The sequence below is a fragment of the Mya arenaria genome, chromosome 2 (assembly GCF_026914265.1).
Source record: "Mya arenaria isolate MELC-2E11 chromosome 2, ASM2691426v1".
Taxonomy (NCBI): Eukaryota; Metazoa; Mollusca; class Bivalvia; order Myida; family Myidae; genus Mya; species Mya arenaria.
In genome coordinates this window covers 8,307,610-8,322,227 of record NC_069123.1, presented here as the reverse complement: position 1 = coordinate 8,322,227, position 14,618 = coordinate 8,307,610, and the positions used below count along the sequence as shown (strand labels likewise).

At 36.9% G+C, this 14,618-nt stretch overlaps 1 protein-coding gene across 1 annotated transcript; it reads left to right on the top strand.

Moving 5' to 3' along the window:
• Positions 1-1,794: 1,794 nt before the first annotated feature.
• LOC128205863 (trichohyalin-like) lies at positions 1,795-14,296 on the top strand. Its single transcript, XM_052907883.1, has 6 exons — positions 1,795-1,955; positions 2,260-4,236; positions 4,436-8,280; positions 8,403-8,565; positions 8,882-9,550; positions 11,414-14,296. The coding sequence occupies exons 3-6, from the start codon at positions 4,465-4,467 to the stop codon at positions 13,873-13,875; spliced, it is 7,110 nt and encodes a 2,369-aa protein (XP_052763843.1). The 5' UTR covers positions 1,795-1,955; positions 2,260-4,236; positions 4,436-4,464; the 3' UTR covers positions 13,876-14,296.
• Positions 14,297-14,618: the final 322 nt, after the last annotated feature.

The following is a 14,618-nucleotide window of genomic DNA, read 5'->3' as shown; positions in this document are numbered from 1 at the left end:
CATTGGAAGACTTGAAGAAACAGAGTGAGATACAAGAGATCCGGGTGCGATGCCCTAGCTCTTTTCCAAGAAACATCTTGGTTCTTTCACGTGCTCGTTTTAAAGCACCGATACACGTGATACAACTTTCCTGGGTTGAACCAGTACTGAGTACACCACTTTTCCAAGCACCACCCTTTAAATTCCGAGCACCAAGCAGGGAGCTACTTGTACCAACTTCTTTCGGTATGACGCGGCCCGGGATTTCGGATTCATCGAAGAATATCAGAATATTTAAAAGAAAACATATTGTGTCATTTCGCAGTCTTGTATGTAGGCGTTGATAAATGGAATCACACGAATGGCTTACGAAAAAGTAAAAGGAAGTAATAAAATACGTATGTAGTTTTTTAATCTTTTACATTTATGTCAAATTGTGAATAAAACAATAAAAAAATCCGACTGTATTCGATTGATCGATACCGCCAAAACGTCGACGCAGATCGTTGACTTTCAGCACGCGGCGACGATTAATCGACCTCCGCCTATAATCGGCTCGACACTGCCGTCCATCCGATGTTGTCTGGTCTGTTACTTTGTAATGCGTATTCGGATTTTAAATAACTTTGCAAAAATGTTCACATATGTTTAGCATGCAAACCCGATGTCTGTAGGTCAAAGGTTAAGGTCATTGGCCATACTGCCTTTTAAGTTGGTTTGTCCGGGCTGTTTTGTGGCAACGTATTTGCGGATTTTGATAAAACTAGACACAAACGTTCACCATGAGATGGGGACGTGTCACGTGTTACACACATGTCTGTTTCGTTTTCACGACAGGGTTTTTATATACTGAAGAATTAGTTTTAAAGTTGGCTGAAAGGCCAAGGAAAACTATTGTTATTGTACCGAAATACTTGGAGGGATGAGTTCTAGATAATTGTTGTTGCTGTTGTTTTTTGTTGTTGTTGCTACTGCTTTTGTTGATGATAATGATGATGATGATGATGATGATGATGATGATGATGATGTTGTTTCTGTTGTTGTTGTTTCAAAGAAATAAAACGTCGAAGAGCGACATCCATGTAGAGTCTGAGTACTGGTATTATATGATAGATGCAATTTGGTGACAGCAAAGTTTAAACAAGGATTACTCCACAAAATCCTCAAGGCTCAATCACTTATTATGAAAAAAGTTTAGGATACATAGGATACTTGTTTGTTTCAGTGTAAGATTGTTATATATTTCACCGAGTGAGCACGAAAAGACATGTTTCACTTTTGGTGTTCAAGTAGTGAAATATATTGTTATCTTACACTGAAACAAACAACTTCTTTTTTCTTGTATGCCTAAAATTGGAGGTTAAACTCATTAAATTACACTATTTTAGAAAAACGCGCCAATTTGTATGCGCACGTAACGTCATTTCGGAAATGACGTCGTTGAAATTGTGTCCCATTACTGTTTGATCTGGAGCGGGCTAAAATTTTAAAACAGTGGAATAAAAAAAGTTGATATTTTTACTGATTGAAACAGTGAAATATCAATTTTATTTCACTGATAAATCTCATTAGGCCACCAGAAAGCATATAATAAAAAAACATGAAAAATTAGGAAGGTAAGGTAATAAGAACCACATATTTTTCATTGGCCTTACACAACCCAAAGAATGTAACGGATGCATTTTTACGTAACCACAGCTGTCATGTTGCCTTCATTCCATTATCATTTAAAACAATAAACAATCATACAAACCCCCCTGTGCTAATGTTATTTGCATATTTATTGTCTTCGTAGTCACTGATTTATTTATGAACACGACCAAGGATGTTTATCATAATTATGATGCTCTGTTAATTTCAATCCTGTGTTTAAGTGAAAAGAACAGTGAAATATTAAAGTAATGAAATAACGGTAGACGACATAACAATTGGAAAAAAAAGTTTAGATGAAGATATGGAAAATGAAAAACGATATTGTAAGTGTTTTCAATCTGTCTTCTGATTGACTTTTTTACTTGTTTTCGTAGATTTAAGAAATGCCTAAACACGAAATTGTGATTTGTAAGGCATGAAGAGTATAAAAAATATTTATAAAAAATATGAAAACAATACTCAAGTAAAATATGGTATCTTACCGGTTAATAGAAAATTTTACTTAATTAGTTAATTTATTCATTTAGTTGATAAATACTGATTAGATTCAATTTAAATAGTTCAGCATTAGGGACACAATTTTTCATTTATCAGTCAAGAATAAATATTGAAATGATTAAATTACAGACACCGATGCACCTTACGATAAGTACACTTCTGTGGACAGTGACGTGGACAATGACGTCATGTATTGATCTTCAGCAAGTGTACTACACGGATGCAACTTTCACGTGCACAGTGATGGACCCGCGTGTCACGTGCAACAACATTTCCGGGAGTACAAATGAGACCGCGGAATCTGGAACATGTGATTTGAAAAATAAGCATGTTGTGAAAATAGCGTGGCTGCTTTCAAATGGGAACTTAATGGATAATAATTCTGAAAACAGTACGAAATATACGCTTATTTACAGCGACATCTCATCAATGTTAACAATTCACTTCACTGACGACCCGGACTTCGGCGTGTACTATTGTCTACGAGTCTGGAACGATTCGTCCTTGACATTAGAACGTAACACGTTGAACATCGACGGCCCGGACTGGACAGCGTTTGTGGAGCGTCAGTACCGCAACCTCATTACGGGATCCATCGCGGCCGCCGTCATGTTGGCCCTCATCCTTGTCACGTGCCTGGTATGGCGATACACGTGCAGCGAACACGTGCGTCGGAAGCGCAAGATCGTGCAGAACCTTGCCAAGGGCGTGGACAGATACAGCACGTCGTTTTACGACAACGTTGGATCTGACCATTACGTTAAGAAATCTGAACACTAGAAACACTTTACACTGCTGTAAAATGGTATCTGACTAACTTCATAATCAAAGATACGATTCGTGTTCATATTCATACCACGGATTTCATTGTTTTATACTTTTATACATAGGTCTAAAAATACATTTGGTTCAGTTCACCCGACCCTACCTACGAAATAGGCGCCGACCCTACAGTTTTTATAGTCAATTGGTAAAAAAAATGTGTGTGTGTTTTCATATGAAGTTTAAAACCTTTAAAGCTTTATACAGAATATTACTTTAATACGATACTCCAATGATGACGAAAATGTTCGCTCGACAGCAGCCAACTTTATACAATTGGTAAAAGATTTTGGTTTGGTCAAAATCACCCAAAATGAAATGTTTATTTATTGTTCCGTATTTAACAAATAACTACATGTACAACTTACATACCATATCATTTAAATTTGAAAACCAGACTATTTAAAAGATAGCCTGTTGACGAGATTTATACAATTCGCTGCAGAGGACGAAAAAAAGGACGCAGTATATGATAAACGTTCCAACACAAATCTGCCAGATTCATTAATTAGTTTATATGCAAAAAATGAGCGTAATGAGCGTATGTCCTTTTCATCATATATTCGCGCCTGGAGTGCAAATCACTAGCGGGTCCAGGGTGGGGGGCACCCCCCCCCCCCCCTGAAATCGTCCAAGTTTACTTATTATTTCAATATAGGAGAAAAAAGTAATAAAATACGCCCAAAATGCACCAAATCGGACTAAATACTGTTATTTTTTTTTCATGGAGGAGTACCTCCAATCCCCCTACCACCAATTCAAAGAAAATAAATTTCGGTTCTGAGGGAGGGGCGCAAGTTAAAAGAATACGCCCCATATGCTACGTCCCCTCTAACGTCGAATCCAGGACCCGCCACTGCAAACTAACAATATTGTGAACATCGCTTTGGACTGGATCTGTAGGAACACTCAATTTAAAATGCATAACAGTTATTAAACTGTCTGTATGCAGAATTTAAAGAATCACATTTAAAGTGCAATATGCATTTTACAACCGTATCAGTTTTCTAAGATATAAATTATACTCGTAATAATTATTAAGTCAATTAATATTGTATACAGCAATTCGAGAATTGGGCCAGTATCGAATATAGATCAAATCTTAATAAATGTCTCGCTTTCTCGTTATAAAGTACAAAAGAAATGTTTGTCAAAAACAAAAGGTTAATTGGGTTGATTAAGCATTTAAACGAATAGAGACCGATACGGTTACGCTAAACTTTAAACCATTAGTTGTGTTTAACATTGCTGTATTTTCATTTATTAAAGGGAAAAATAAAAAAGGTAAATATGTTTTTTTATCAAATGATACATTTCCCATAACGAGTTTAATAACGTAAGGCAAAATAGCAAATTTAAAGTTACCTATACTTTTTTACACTTGTGTTTAAAAAAATCTAATGACTTATTGCGTTCTTAGTTTTTAAAAAGAAAAAGAGAAGTAATAATATACAGTACTCATGAAGTATGTTGATTCGATTAGAAAATTAGTCACACCTCCTACCACCGGCCATGAGCACGGCGGGGACGACCCTACCGGGGCGGACCTGGATGTCCTCTAAGCCTCCAAACTACGTGTCGCTGCCCACCTTCCGGGCCACGGAGGACGACCGACTCACACCAAGCCCTGACTTATTCCAGGATGGACAACAGACCCGGTACGACCCAGATATGCCAGGTGGGACTATTTTCTCCGGTCGAACGTTGAATACGTTCAAGAAAAAGAATAAAAAGCCGGGTATACTCAAGAAAAACGACACTGATAACATTCGCCAAGCTCCGCCTGTGCGGTTTATTGACGATGAAGACAATGGTCGGGAAGTTGTTACAACTAACGTCGGAAAGATTACCTTTAAAACTGCGAAACCATATGAAACTATTGTAGCTGAACGCGATGCTTTGTTAGAATCAGATTCCGCCTACAGCCGAAGGATCAAGCAGCTAGAAGAAGAAAACGCTAAGGTTTTGCTCGATTATGAAAGCGTATATAAGGAAAATAACATTCTGCGTGAGAAATTGGATAAAGGGGATGACAATCACGTTGAATCTTATCAAAGAGTGTGCGATGACCGTCAGATTTTACGAGAAGCCGAAACTGCGTACAAGAGGAGAATAAACCAACTGGAACAAGACGCAAAAGAGATGCTTAAAAACTTTGAGTCTCTTTATTCGGAGAATAAGGTACTCAGGGACAAGTCAAAGAAGTTAGAAGACAGATTGAATTCTATTGACAGGCTTGATGAAATAAAGAAAATGAACGAGCTGGAAAAGAAGGTCAAACTTCTTGAGAAAACTGTAAGAACAATGGGTTATGAAAGAGAAGAGTTGGTAAAGCAAAACAATGAAATTGAAAATCAGAAGTACAAACTTCGAGAAAAAATGTCAGATGTTAAAAACAGGAATAATTTGTTGGAGACAGAAAACGAAGGCTTGAAGCGAGGTTTTATGGCACTTGGTAAGAATGCAGACAATACGTGGAAAGAACAAGAAAAACAGAAAACAAGACGCCAAGAGGAGGAGGAAAGAATACTACGCGAAGAGCATGCACAATTTAAGAAAGACATTGAAAATATGAACAAGGAAATCCATAATCTAGAGAAGATTAATGTAGAGTTTAAGACAACCAACAATATGCTGCAGGCGGACAAAGAAGACTTAGAGAACCGGCTGATAGATTTGGCTAGAGAGTCAGGAAAGCGAACACCATCTGGGATTAAGAGAAATAATCGTGAGATGGCAAAAATCAGGGAACAGAAGTTGGAAGAACTACAAAAACGTATGGAAGAGCTTAAAGAAGAAAATGCTACACTGAAAGCAAAAACGGATTTATTTGACAAGGAAAAAGAATTGTTTGAAAAGAAAATAGAAGAAGCAAGAAAGCAACCAAGAGAAACTGCCTCGTCAATCAGGAGAAAGATGGAAACTGAAAGGGAAATACGGGATTTGAATATGCACGTTGATAATTTCAAAGAAAAGGTTAAACGACTAGAGGTTGAGAATAATGAATTAAAAGAAGAACTGAAGAAAACTGAAGTAGAACTCAAAGCACACAGGCAAGCTGCAAAAGCAATGGCGGATGATAAAGCCAACCAAAATGATACACAAGCGAAGACATTAAATGAAAAGATAATAGAACAAAATAATGAAATAAAGACTCTTACTGAAGAAAATCTAAAACTGAAAGCTGATTATAATGCTACTAAAGATAAACTGCAGGATCAGATAGAAGTCATGAAGCGAGAACATAAAAATCTTATGGACGAAAAAGATTCTCTTCAAGCAAACATGGAAAAGGCATCTGGTTCAACACAAGGGAAACTCCAAGAAATGAAAGAGGAGGTAAATAACCTTCAAGTTGAATTACAGTTGTTAAAGCCCAAATATGACGATTTGCACAAGACAAATGAAGAGCAAAAGGCAGAAAATAAAACCCTAAGCACTAAGCTAGAAGAGAATCAACAGGAGCTAGATCAACTTAAAGAAAGCTTACGAAACAATAGAGATATCTATAATGAACTCTCCAAAGAGCGTCGCGAAAATGCAGATCTTAAACGAGAGATACAGGAGCAGAACGAACGATACAAAACCGAACAGCTGAAACAAGAAGGGGACTTGGAAGAGCTGTTGAAAAATCAGGAATTCATGAACCAGGCACTGGCAGAACATAAAATACGTCTCGATATGCTGCAACAAGAGAAGATTGACCTCAAATCTGAAAACGTTAGGCTTGTTAAGGCTAACGAGCGCCAAGCAAAAACAATAGCTGATCTTGAAGTAGATATGACTAAAGTAGCAGGAGACAGTTCATCGAAACAAAAAGCCATCGAAGAGGAGTTGGAAGCACTCAAGAAGGAATTTAAAAAGACTGAGAAAGAACTTTTCGAAGCAAAGCAAGAGGTCCAAATTGCAAAGAACGAAAAGGAGAACCAGATCAACAAACTTATGAAACAACTTGATAAGCTTAAGAAAGAAAGAGAAATTGAAACACAAGAACTAAAAGATCAAAGCGACCAACTTAAGTCAGAAGTAGCCAGGTTAAAGGTGTTTGAAGAGAGGATAAGGTCGATGGAGTCGAATTTGAAGGAACTGGTGAGTAGATTACGAGAAAGTGAAGAAAGGAACAAGAAACAAACAAATGAAAGACTCGCTAGTCTTCAATATGTTGTTACTGAAATGAAAAGTGAGAACCTTGCCAACAGGATACGAGCTGCTGAAAACGAACAGAATGAATTGGAAAAACACAGATTAGAACTTGAAATCAAACAAGATGCAATTAATGAAATACGAAAACTGAAAGAGGAAAATCATCGGTTAATGGGGCTTTTAGAAGACAAGAGAGCGGCAGAAGAAGCGCAAGATGAATGGACCAAAAAGAGGAATAAATTTAACGAAATAGTAGCACAGAATAACAGATTACAAGACGAAAATAAACGTTTACTTAACTTGTTTGAAAATAGCCAGGCAGAGAACATGAAAAAAGATTTACAAATAAAAACAGAAAAACTGAAACTTCTTGAGTCAAAGTTTCAAGAGTTTACCACTGAAAATGCGAATCTAAAGAAGATAATTGAAGAAAAAGAGATTGAAAACAAAAGGATTGGTGAAAAGGCTGATCGTTCCAACAGGATACAGCAGGAAAATAACAAACTAGTTGCAGAAAATAAACGACTAAGAGAAGAAGGTATGAAGAAAGATTCGATGATATCTTCCCTAAAAGAATTAGAAGTTACTAAATCGAAGTACATGGATGCTGCTACCAATAATCAACGTTTGTACGAGGAAAATATGAGATTGCGGGAGAATTTAGAAAAGTCAAAGGATTACAAAGCGGAATTTGAAAAGGCGAGAGATAAAGAAAAGAACGCGGCCACTAAACAAGCGAGGTTCATCGAGGAAAACATACTACTAAAAAATACGTTACAAATAAAAGAAGCCGAGTGGCGGCGTGAAATAGAATTGCAGAAAGACCACATTAACAATCTACAAGTTAAAAATAAACGTCTTACAGACGAGCTTGCAAAATTTAAATTAGACCTTGCTAAGAAGGATGACATCATTATCAAACTGAAAGATCTTGAGTCAGCCAGTGGAAAACTGAAAGATGCGAACGTTAATGCAAATCGATTGTACGAAGAGAACCAGAGGCTAAGAAATCTTCTAGAGAACGCCCAGAGCGCTGGCTGGAAAGGCAACTTTCAGAACGTAAAATCGATGTCTCCAGAAAAGAAATATCGCCAAACTTCAGCAGCAACAGCTGCCGTGTATGTGGAGTCGAACCCAGAGAATGAGAAAAGTTCTGCAGGCAAAAAGCGGGAGAAACGCCTAAAGGTATGTAGAAAAACAGACTGTATTTCTGAGATTTGTTTGCAAATACCTGTATAGTTCGATACTTTTGCATTCAATACGCAAAGCAGCTTTAATGATATGTCTTATGATATTGGACAATTCAGGAGCGAGCAGAGAAACCTATTCCTGAAGATGAAGAAGTATCTGTGACGCCTTCCAGTCAAGGTCGAGTGGAAAGTCGGATGAAAATTAAGTCACTACTTCCAGATATAAAGAAGGAAGGCACCGGGCTTTCCTATGGTATGGGATACCAAGATCTTCACAATAGTAAGTATTTTAGAATGTTTTTTACAGTAGGATATCTACAATGTTGTAAAACTTCTACAAGATTTGTCACGGACTAATAAAACTTCTATATTGAAAGAACTATATATCTACACTAGTAACAATCTTATTTCAGTTATTTGTTCATGATGTGTAATATACTTTATAGTTGACATTGAATTCTTTATGTAATATTGGATCAACATTTCGTATACCAGTAATACACAGTTAATGCATTTTTTTTAAATTTCTTTCCGCATCCAATCAACATTTTTTTAATATCTATGAAGTTTGATTTGTGTTTTACTTTTTTCTTCAGAATCGAAAAACCTAAAAGGACAAAAGTTAATAGAAGAGCTACAAAAAGATGCGGTCGCACTGAGATCACATATTGAAAAGAAAGACAGCGAAATAAGAAGCCTGAAAGAAGCGCTAGAAGAACAGAAGCCAGAGACAAGAAGACTTATTGATGAAAAGGAAACACTGAAATCTGAGGTAGCTCGATTGAAGAAGGAACTGGACGTCAAATCTATTGGAGATAGCCTTACAAGGACCAATCAGCTTCAAGAACAAAACCGGCGACTGGTTGGCGAGAATTCGCGACTGCGAGAAGAGATCAGTGTAAGAGATATTGAACTAGCAAACCGTGGCGCGCCTGGTTATCAAATGGCACAGTTTGTTGATGTAGGTAAAGACAAAACCATAGAAGATAAACTGAAGATAACACTAGCAGAAAACCGGCGCCTTTTGGAAGAAAACAATCGACTTCGAGCGGCTTTAGAGGAGACTCATGTCGCTGATACGAAAAGCCGGTTTAAGGACCAGTCGGTGACGGGTTCGATGATTGATGGTTTTAGGCAAGCAGCAAAATCCTCCAAGTCTCAGTGGGCGTCGTCTAGAAACCAAAAACTGAAAAAGGATGGGATAAGAAAACAAACGAACGTCACTGATGAGATGAAAATGTTAAAGATTGAAGAACTCGGCAATGAATGACACAATTCTAGAGCACATCAAGACACACATTGAGATACGCATGCATGTAAATTAAGTTACAGGCAGAACGTTAAGCTAATGTTGTGATTAACACCTTGCGATTGCTCGCCGAATCTGCCATTGAATGAACTCATTTTAAATGCATGTATTGTTGTTTCTATTTATTTGTTCTTCTTTTAAATCATTAAAACTATGATGTTGAGCAATAGTTGTTTTATCCTGCTCTAAAGCATGAATTCAGGTTTACAGCAAACAAGTTTTAGTATACTTAAATGATTCTCCTGTTTCTGTTCGTTTTGAAATACGGAAAATACTTAAACGAGCATTGGCCACGCGTCGTGTTATACTGCAATTATTTCAATATCAGTCAAAATGGCCAGGAGTGTAATTTCTCATTTTCTGAACAAAAGTGCAATTGATAACACCAGACAGAATATATACCTTAAATTAGAAAATAAATACTTTTTTACTTTCTCAGACCTGACAAAGAAATGTCACCAAATAAAACACCACCAGTACCCGCAGCAATTTTTTTCAAGTCATGCAATGAAAAGAATAATATTCCCTATTTCAAAGATTCCATATGTGGCAGTATTGGTGAAGTTTTCAATGTCAATGTCAAAGTGTTCAAAGTCGTTGGTGAGATTTGACATTTGCATGCAAAAGTAACTAAGTTGCATATCTGGACGGTGTGTGTGTGCTGGGGCAGGGAGGGGAGCAAAACTGATAGTAACAATTCAATCACGAATTATGTTACTCAAAGTCAGCGACCGGTGAAGTAGTTAAAATGACAACTATTTTGCTTATATACATGTATTAAGTAAGTCGGACTTTGCATAAAATCTAACTAAAAAGTTATGTAGTTTAATTTTCTGATATCCTTGATGTCCCTGAGGACACTAACTTTAGTGATTACTTTAGTGGGAACTCCGTCAAACTGAGATATGTACATGCTTACATATTAAACTTTATCCATGAGAGCGTATACATAGTATGTGTAAAGACTGTACAATGTATAAGTATTCATGGTGATAACCTGTATGGTTTCCTGCTTCTAGCGAGGATCATTTATAACGCTCGACGACGCCACTCAGTTGTGATTATACCATGATCAGGCCCTTTAAGGTCAGAATAAGTTGTTGTTGTTGATGTTGTTGTTTTTATGTCGAACAAGAGGCACCAATCAAAAAGTATTACAGCCAGAGTTAAGCGCATTGGTATTGCCTCTAGCAACAACTGCGTCAAGTCTAAGTTTTGAACTTTTTGTATTATGGCCAAAGCTAACGTTTTAGCACACCGACGACACCGTCACCAACCGCAATGTCCCCAGCAGTTAATGTAAACAAAGAAGGAAATGATAGCTGGTATGAAACATTTACGCCATTTCACAATCAAGCTACGGTATTAATAATCGGTTGACGCATATAATTAGCATTATCTAAGGCATATTTATTTTGGGCCGGAATGAAACTGAATCCTACCACTTTAGTTCTTAAAGACAATATGTCTATTCTTCTCGCACAATATCAGATTTCGTCTGTCACACTTTTCAGTTTATTTTATACTTAAAAGATCTACAAAAACATGGAAAGTTGAAATAAATAGCTGAAAATATTGGTGAGTAATTTATTTCGTGTATTTTATGTAACCATTCAACGTTCAATTTCTGTTGTTGCTTTAGTTACTTGTCAACAATTGAAATTTATGACCATTCTGCACTCACTTCTTGACTGTCTTTCAAGCGCAAATATCCGACAATTTAGAAGTGTTTCAGAAATAGTATTGTAAACTATAATTTTTAACACAATCATTTGGGATGGTAACAATTAGTTTAGGCATGTTTTGTATTCTATTTTAGAGCGCATTTTACAAAGCCACACTCAATCAACTACGTGTTTGTATCCGAAAATGGGTAAACAGAAGAGCCAGAACGTAACGTTGGTGGATAAGCCAAAAGTGATAAGTGTAGACTACCAACTACTTGTCGCCGAGCGAGACGATCTCCTAGAGTCGGAACAAGGTTATAAACGCCGTCTAGAACAACTAGAGAAAGAAGCAGGTGACACACTGAAGAGCTTTGATGTGCTTTACAACGAGAATAAGATATTGCGGTCAAAATTGGAGACACCTGATGGAGCGCAAGTTGATAGCATCGAGTCTTACAACACGGTTCATAAAGATAGAGAACATCTGCGAGAGGCGAATAGAGCTTTTAAGAGAAGGATTCGTCAGCTGGAGAATGACATCGGTGAAGAACAAGCAAAGTATAATGACCTATACTCCAAAAATCAATTGGTGACGCAAAAGGCTCAGTTAGAGACGGAATTCGCAACTCGTGCTCGCGATGAGAAAATTGATGACCTTGAAAGGGATCATGATGAGATGTCAGAAAAGTTAAAAATGTTTCTGAAGGAAAGAGAACAGTATGAATATAGAATTGCTGAAATGGAAAAGGAAAGGAATGAACTACAAAACAAATATGATTTCCTAGCTGAGGAAAAACATGAATTCCAACTCCGATGTGATATTTTACAAGCTGACAGGGAAAAACTAAAAGAAAAGGTAGCTGACATAGAAGATAAAATTCCAGATCCTGAAATCAAAGCCAAAGAGGAGCAACAGTTCCTGGCACTGCAAGCACAGGTTGCAGCATTACAAGTAGCAAATACAGATGGAAGTAAAGAAATACATAAACTACACGAGGAAATTCGCGTCTTGAATAAACTGAAGAAAGATCGAGTAGAAATGATTGACAGAGCTTCAAGTGTAATTGTAGATAAAGAAGTTGCTGAGCGGCAGAAAATAGAACAAGAAGAAAAAGACACTGTTACACATGAGCTGGAGGAGCAAAAGAAGAGGGCAATATTTGTTCTAAAAGAGAACGATGAATTGAAATCAAAGAATGCTACTCTTGAAGTACGCCTTGAAACACTAGAAAAAGACAATGGCGAGCTAAGGAAGGAATTAAACATTAAACAGGCAGAAATTGAAGATTTAAGGGTTCATGTCAGAGGTGGCGATAGTCTGAACGAAGAATACTTAGCATTAGAAGAACGGTTCAAAGATTTGAGAGCTGAAAAAAATGCGCTGGAAAACGAACTAGTTCAAGAAAAGAAAATGGCAAAACTTACTAATATGGAGCAAAAGAACGAAATAGAAAATCTGAAAAATAAGCTCAATGAAACCGAAAAAAATAATATGAAGAACGACAGTGATATTCAAAGGTTACAAATCGACAACAGCTCTTTAAACAAGGTGACGGAGGCACAAGCTCTTGAGCTAAGGAATATGAAGAAGCAGCTGGAACAGATTCAGCGACTTTTGGACGACAGAACGGAAAAATATGAAGAAATGAAGAAAGTAGAAAAAGAATCACAGCAAGAATTAAGAGAGTCACGAATAACCCTTCATGTAACCAGACACGAACTTGACAATTTGAAATTGGAGAAAGCAGGACATTTTGAAACTCTGAGGGGAGAAATGGAAACTGCTAAGACACAAAGGCAAGAAGAAACTGAGCAAATGAGAAAGGAAACTATCAGACTGCGCGAGGAGGTGAAACTTCTAAAAGATTATGAATACAAGATAACAACGATGGACTCAGAAATAAGACGGTTGATGAACAGGTTGAGAATGTCAGACCAGTTCATAAAACTACCGAAGAAGGTTCCGAAGAAAGATGGTGAAGTTGATGAAGTTACTGACCTTAAAAGAAAGCAGCGGATATTGGAAAGGGAAAAAATACAGTTGCTACAAGAAAAGAAGCAATGGGAAATCTTAAAAGAGAGATTTGCTGAGCTTCAAAATAAAAACAAGAGAATTACAGAAGAGAACAAACGAGTAAGAGGGGACCTCGATGGCACTCATTACAAAGTTGAAACACTTGAAAAACGATTTCACAAAATGAATTTGAAAACAGACGATATCGATGACCCAAACAGGATTCAGAAAGCAACTTACGTGGAAAAACCTGAGAGAAGAGAGATCCGCTTGGTAGCAAAGAAACGATCAGATCACAAAACAAAGTCAAGCGTGGCAACAAAGCCAAAGCTTCAAGCCATCTTTGAGAATGAAAGGCCAAAACTTAACCAAGGAACTGTTGGATTATCTGCAAAACGTGGTCTTAAACCTCTGGCATCAAAGATTCATAAGACTTACGACAGAAAAACAACCAAAACCTCGCTAAATATAAACGAAGATATGAGGTCTAAGAAACCAAGTCTTCCAGGTTTAGAATCAAACGAGCTGAAGTTCGGAAAGGGCTATGCTGATTTACACAAAAACAAATACAAGACAAATGCAACACTGGGTTTGCTGTAACACCCAACAGTCCAAAGGCTTACTGCTAAATTGAGAAAATAGTAAAATGGACTATACATTTACCTAATAAACATAATTATTCAAGTGAGGTTAAAGGGTTGAGCCAAGTTGCCAAATTAAAAACGGATAACCTCTTTAGTGTAATAAGGTTTAGGCCAAACAGACACGAGTTATTTAAGGGACTTGATACGTTTTTGTTAAATGCAATTTTTCTGTATGAGGAATTTTAAAGTCTAGCAAATCATTAGGGGTGTTAAAAATATAATACTGATGGCGATACTAATAACGCAATTAAAAAAAGGCTTAAAGGTTTAGTTATGTTTGTGTACGAGTTCTTGTGCTTGTGTGGTTTTGTTGACCATTTTCTATTTTTTCTTTGACTTTTCCGTTGGGTACACACCTCAATAAAACCAGAACATTACTTTATACTTTTTTTTAAAACATTGGTGCCAAAACATGTGCAAGTGCCTTTAAAGGGTGTTTGAATCATAATTTGGGGTGAGGATTAATACATTTATATGTGTATACATAACTCATCGAAGCAGGATTGTTTTTCATCACATGTACCAGTCCATAGCATAAAGGCTACACGGTATTGTGCCCCATGAGCAGACAACTGCTTCTGTTTTGAAATACATTTGTAAACTAATACCAAATTCATAATAATCTTAATGTTGTTCTCATTTATGTTTTCAATCTAGCCACATGGACAAATTTCGCCTATTCCCTTAAAGCTGCACTCT

What these genes read in the sequence shown, in the direction of transcription:
- LOC128205863 (XM_052907883.1), top strand. Translation starts at nt 4,465, where the DNA reads ATGAGCACGGCGGGGACGACCCTACCGGGGCGGACCTGGATGTCCTCT. An exon ending in ATACCAAGATCTTCACAATA is followed by an intron (nt 8,566 to 8,881) that starts GTAAGTATTTTA and finishes TTTTTTCTTCAG; the next exon opens with AATCGAAAAACCTAAAAGGA. An exon ending in GATTGAAGAACTCGGCAATG is followed by an intron (nt 9,551 to 11,413) that starts AATGACACAATT and finishes ATTCTATTTTAG; the next exon opens with AGCGCATTTTACAAAGCCAC.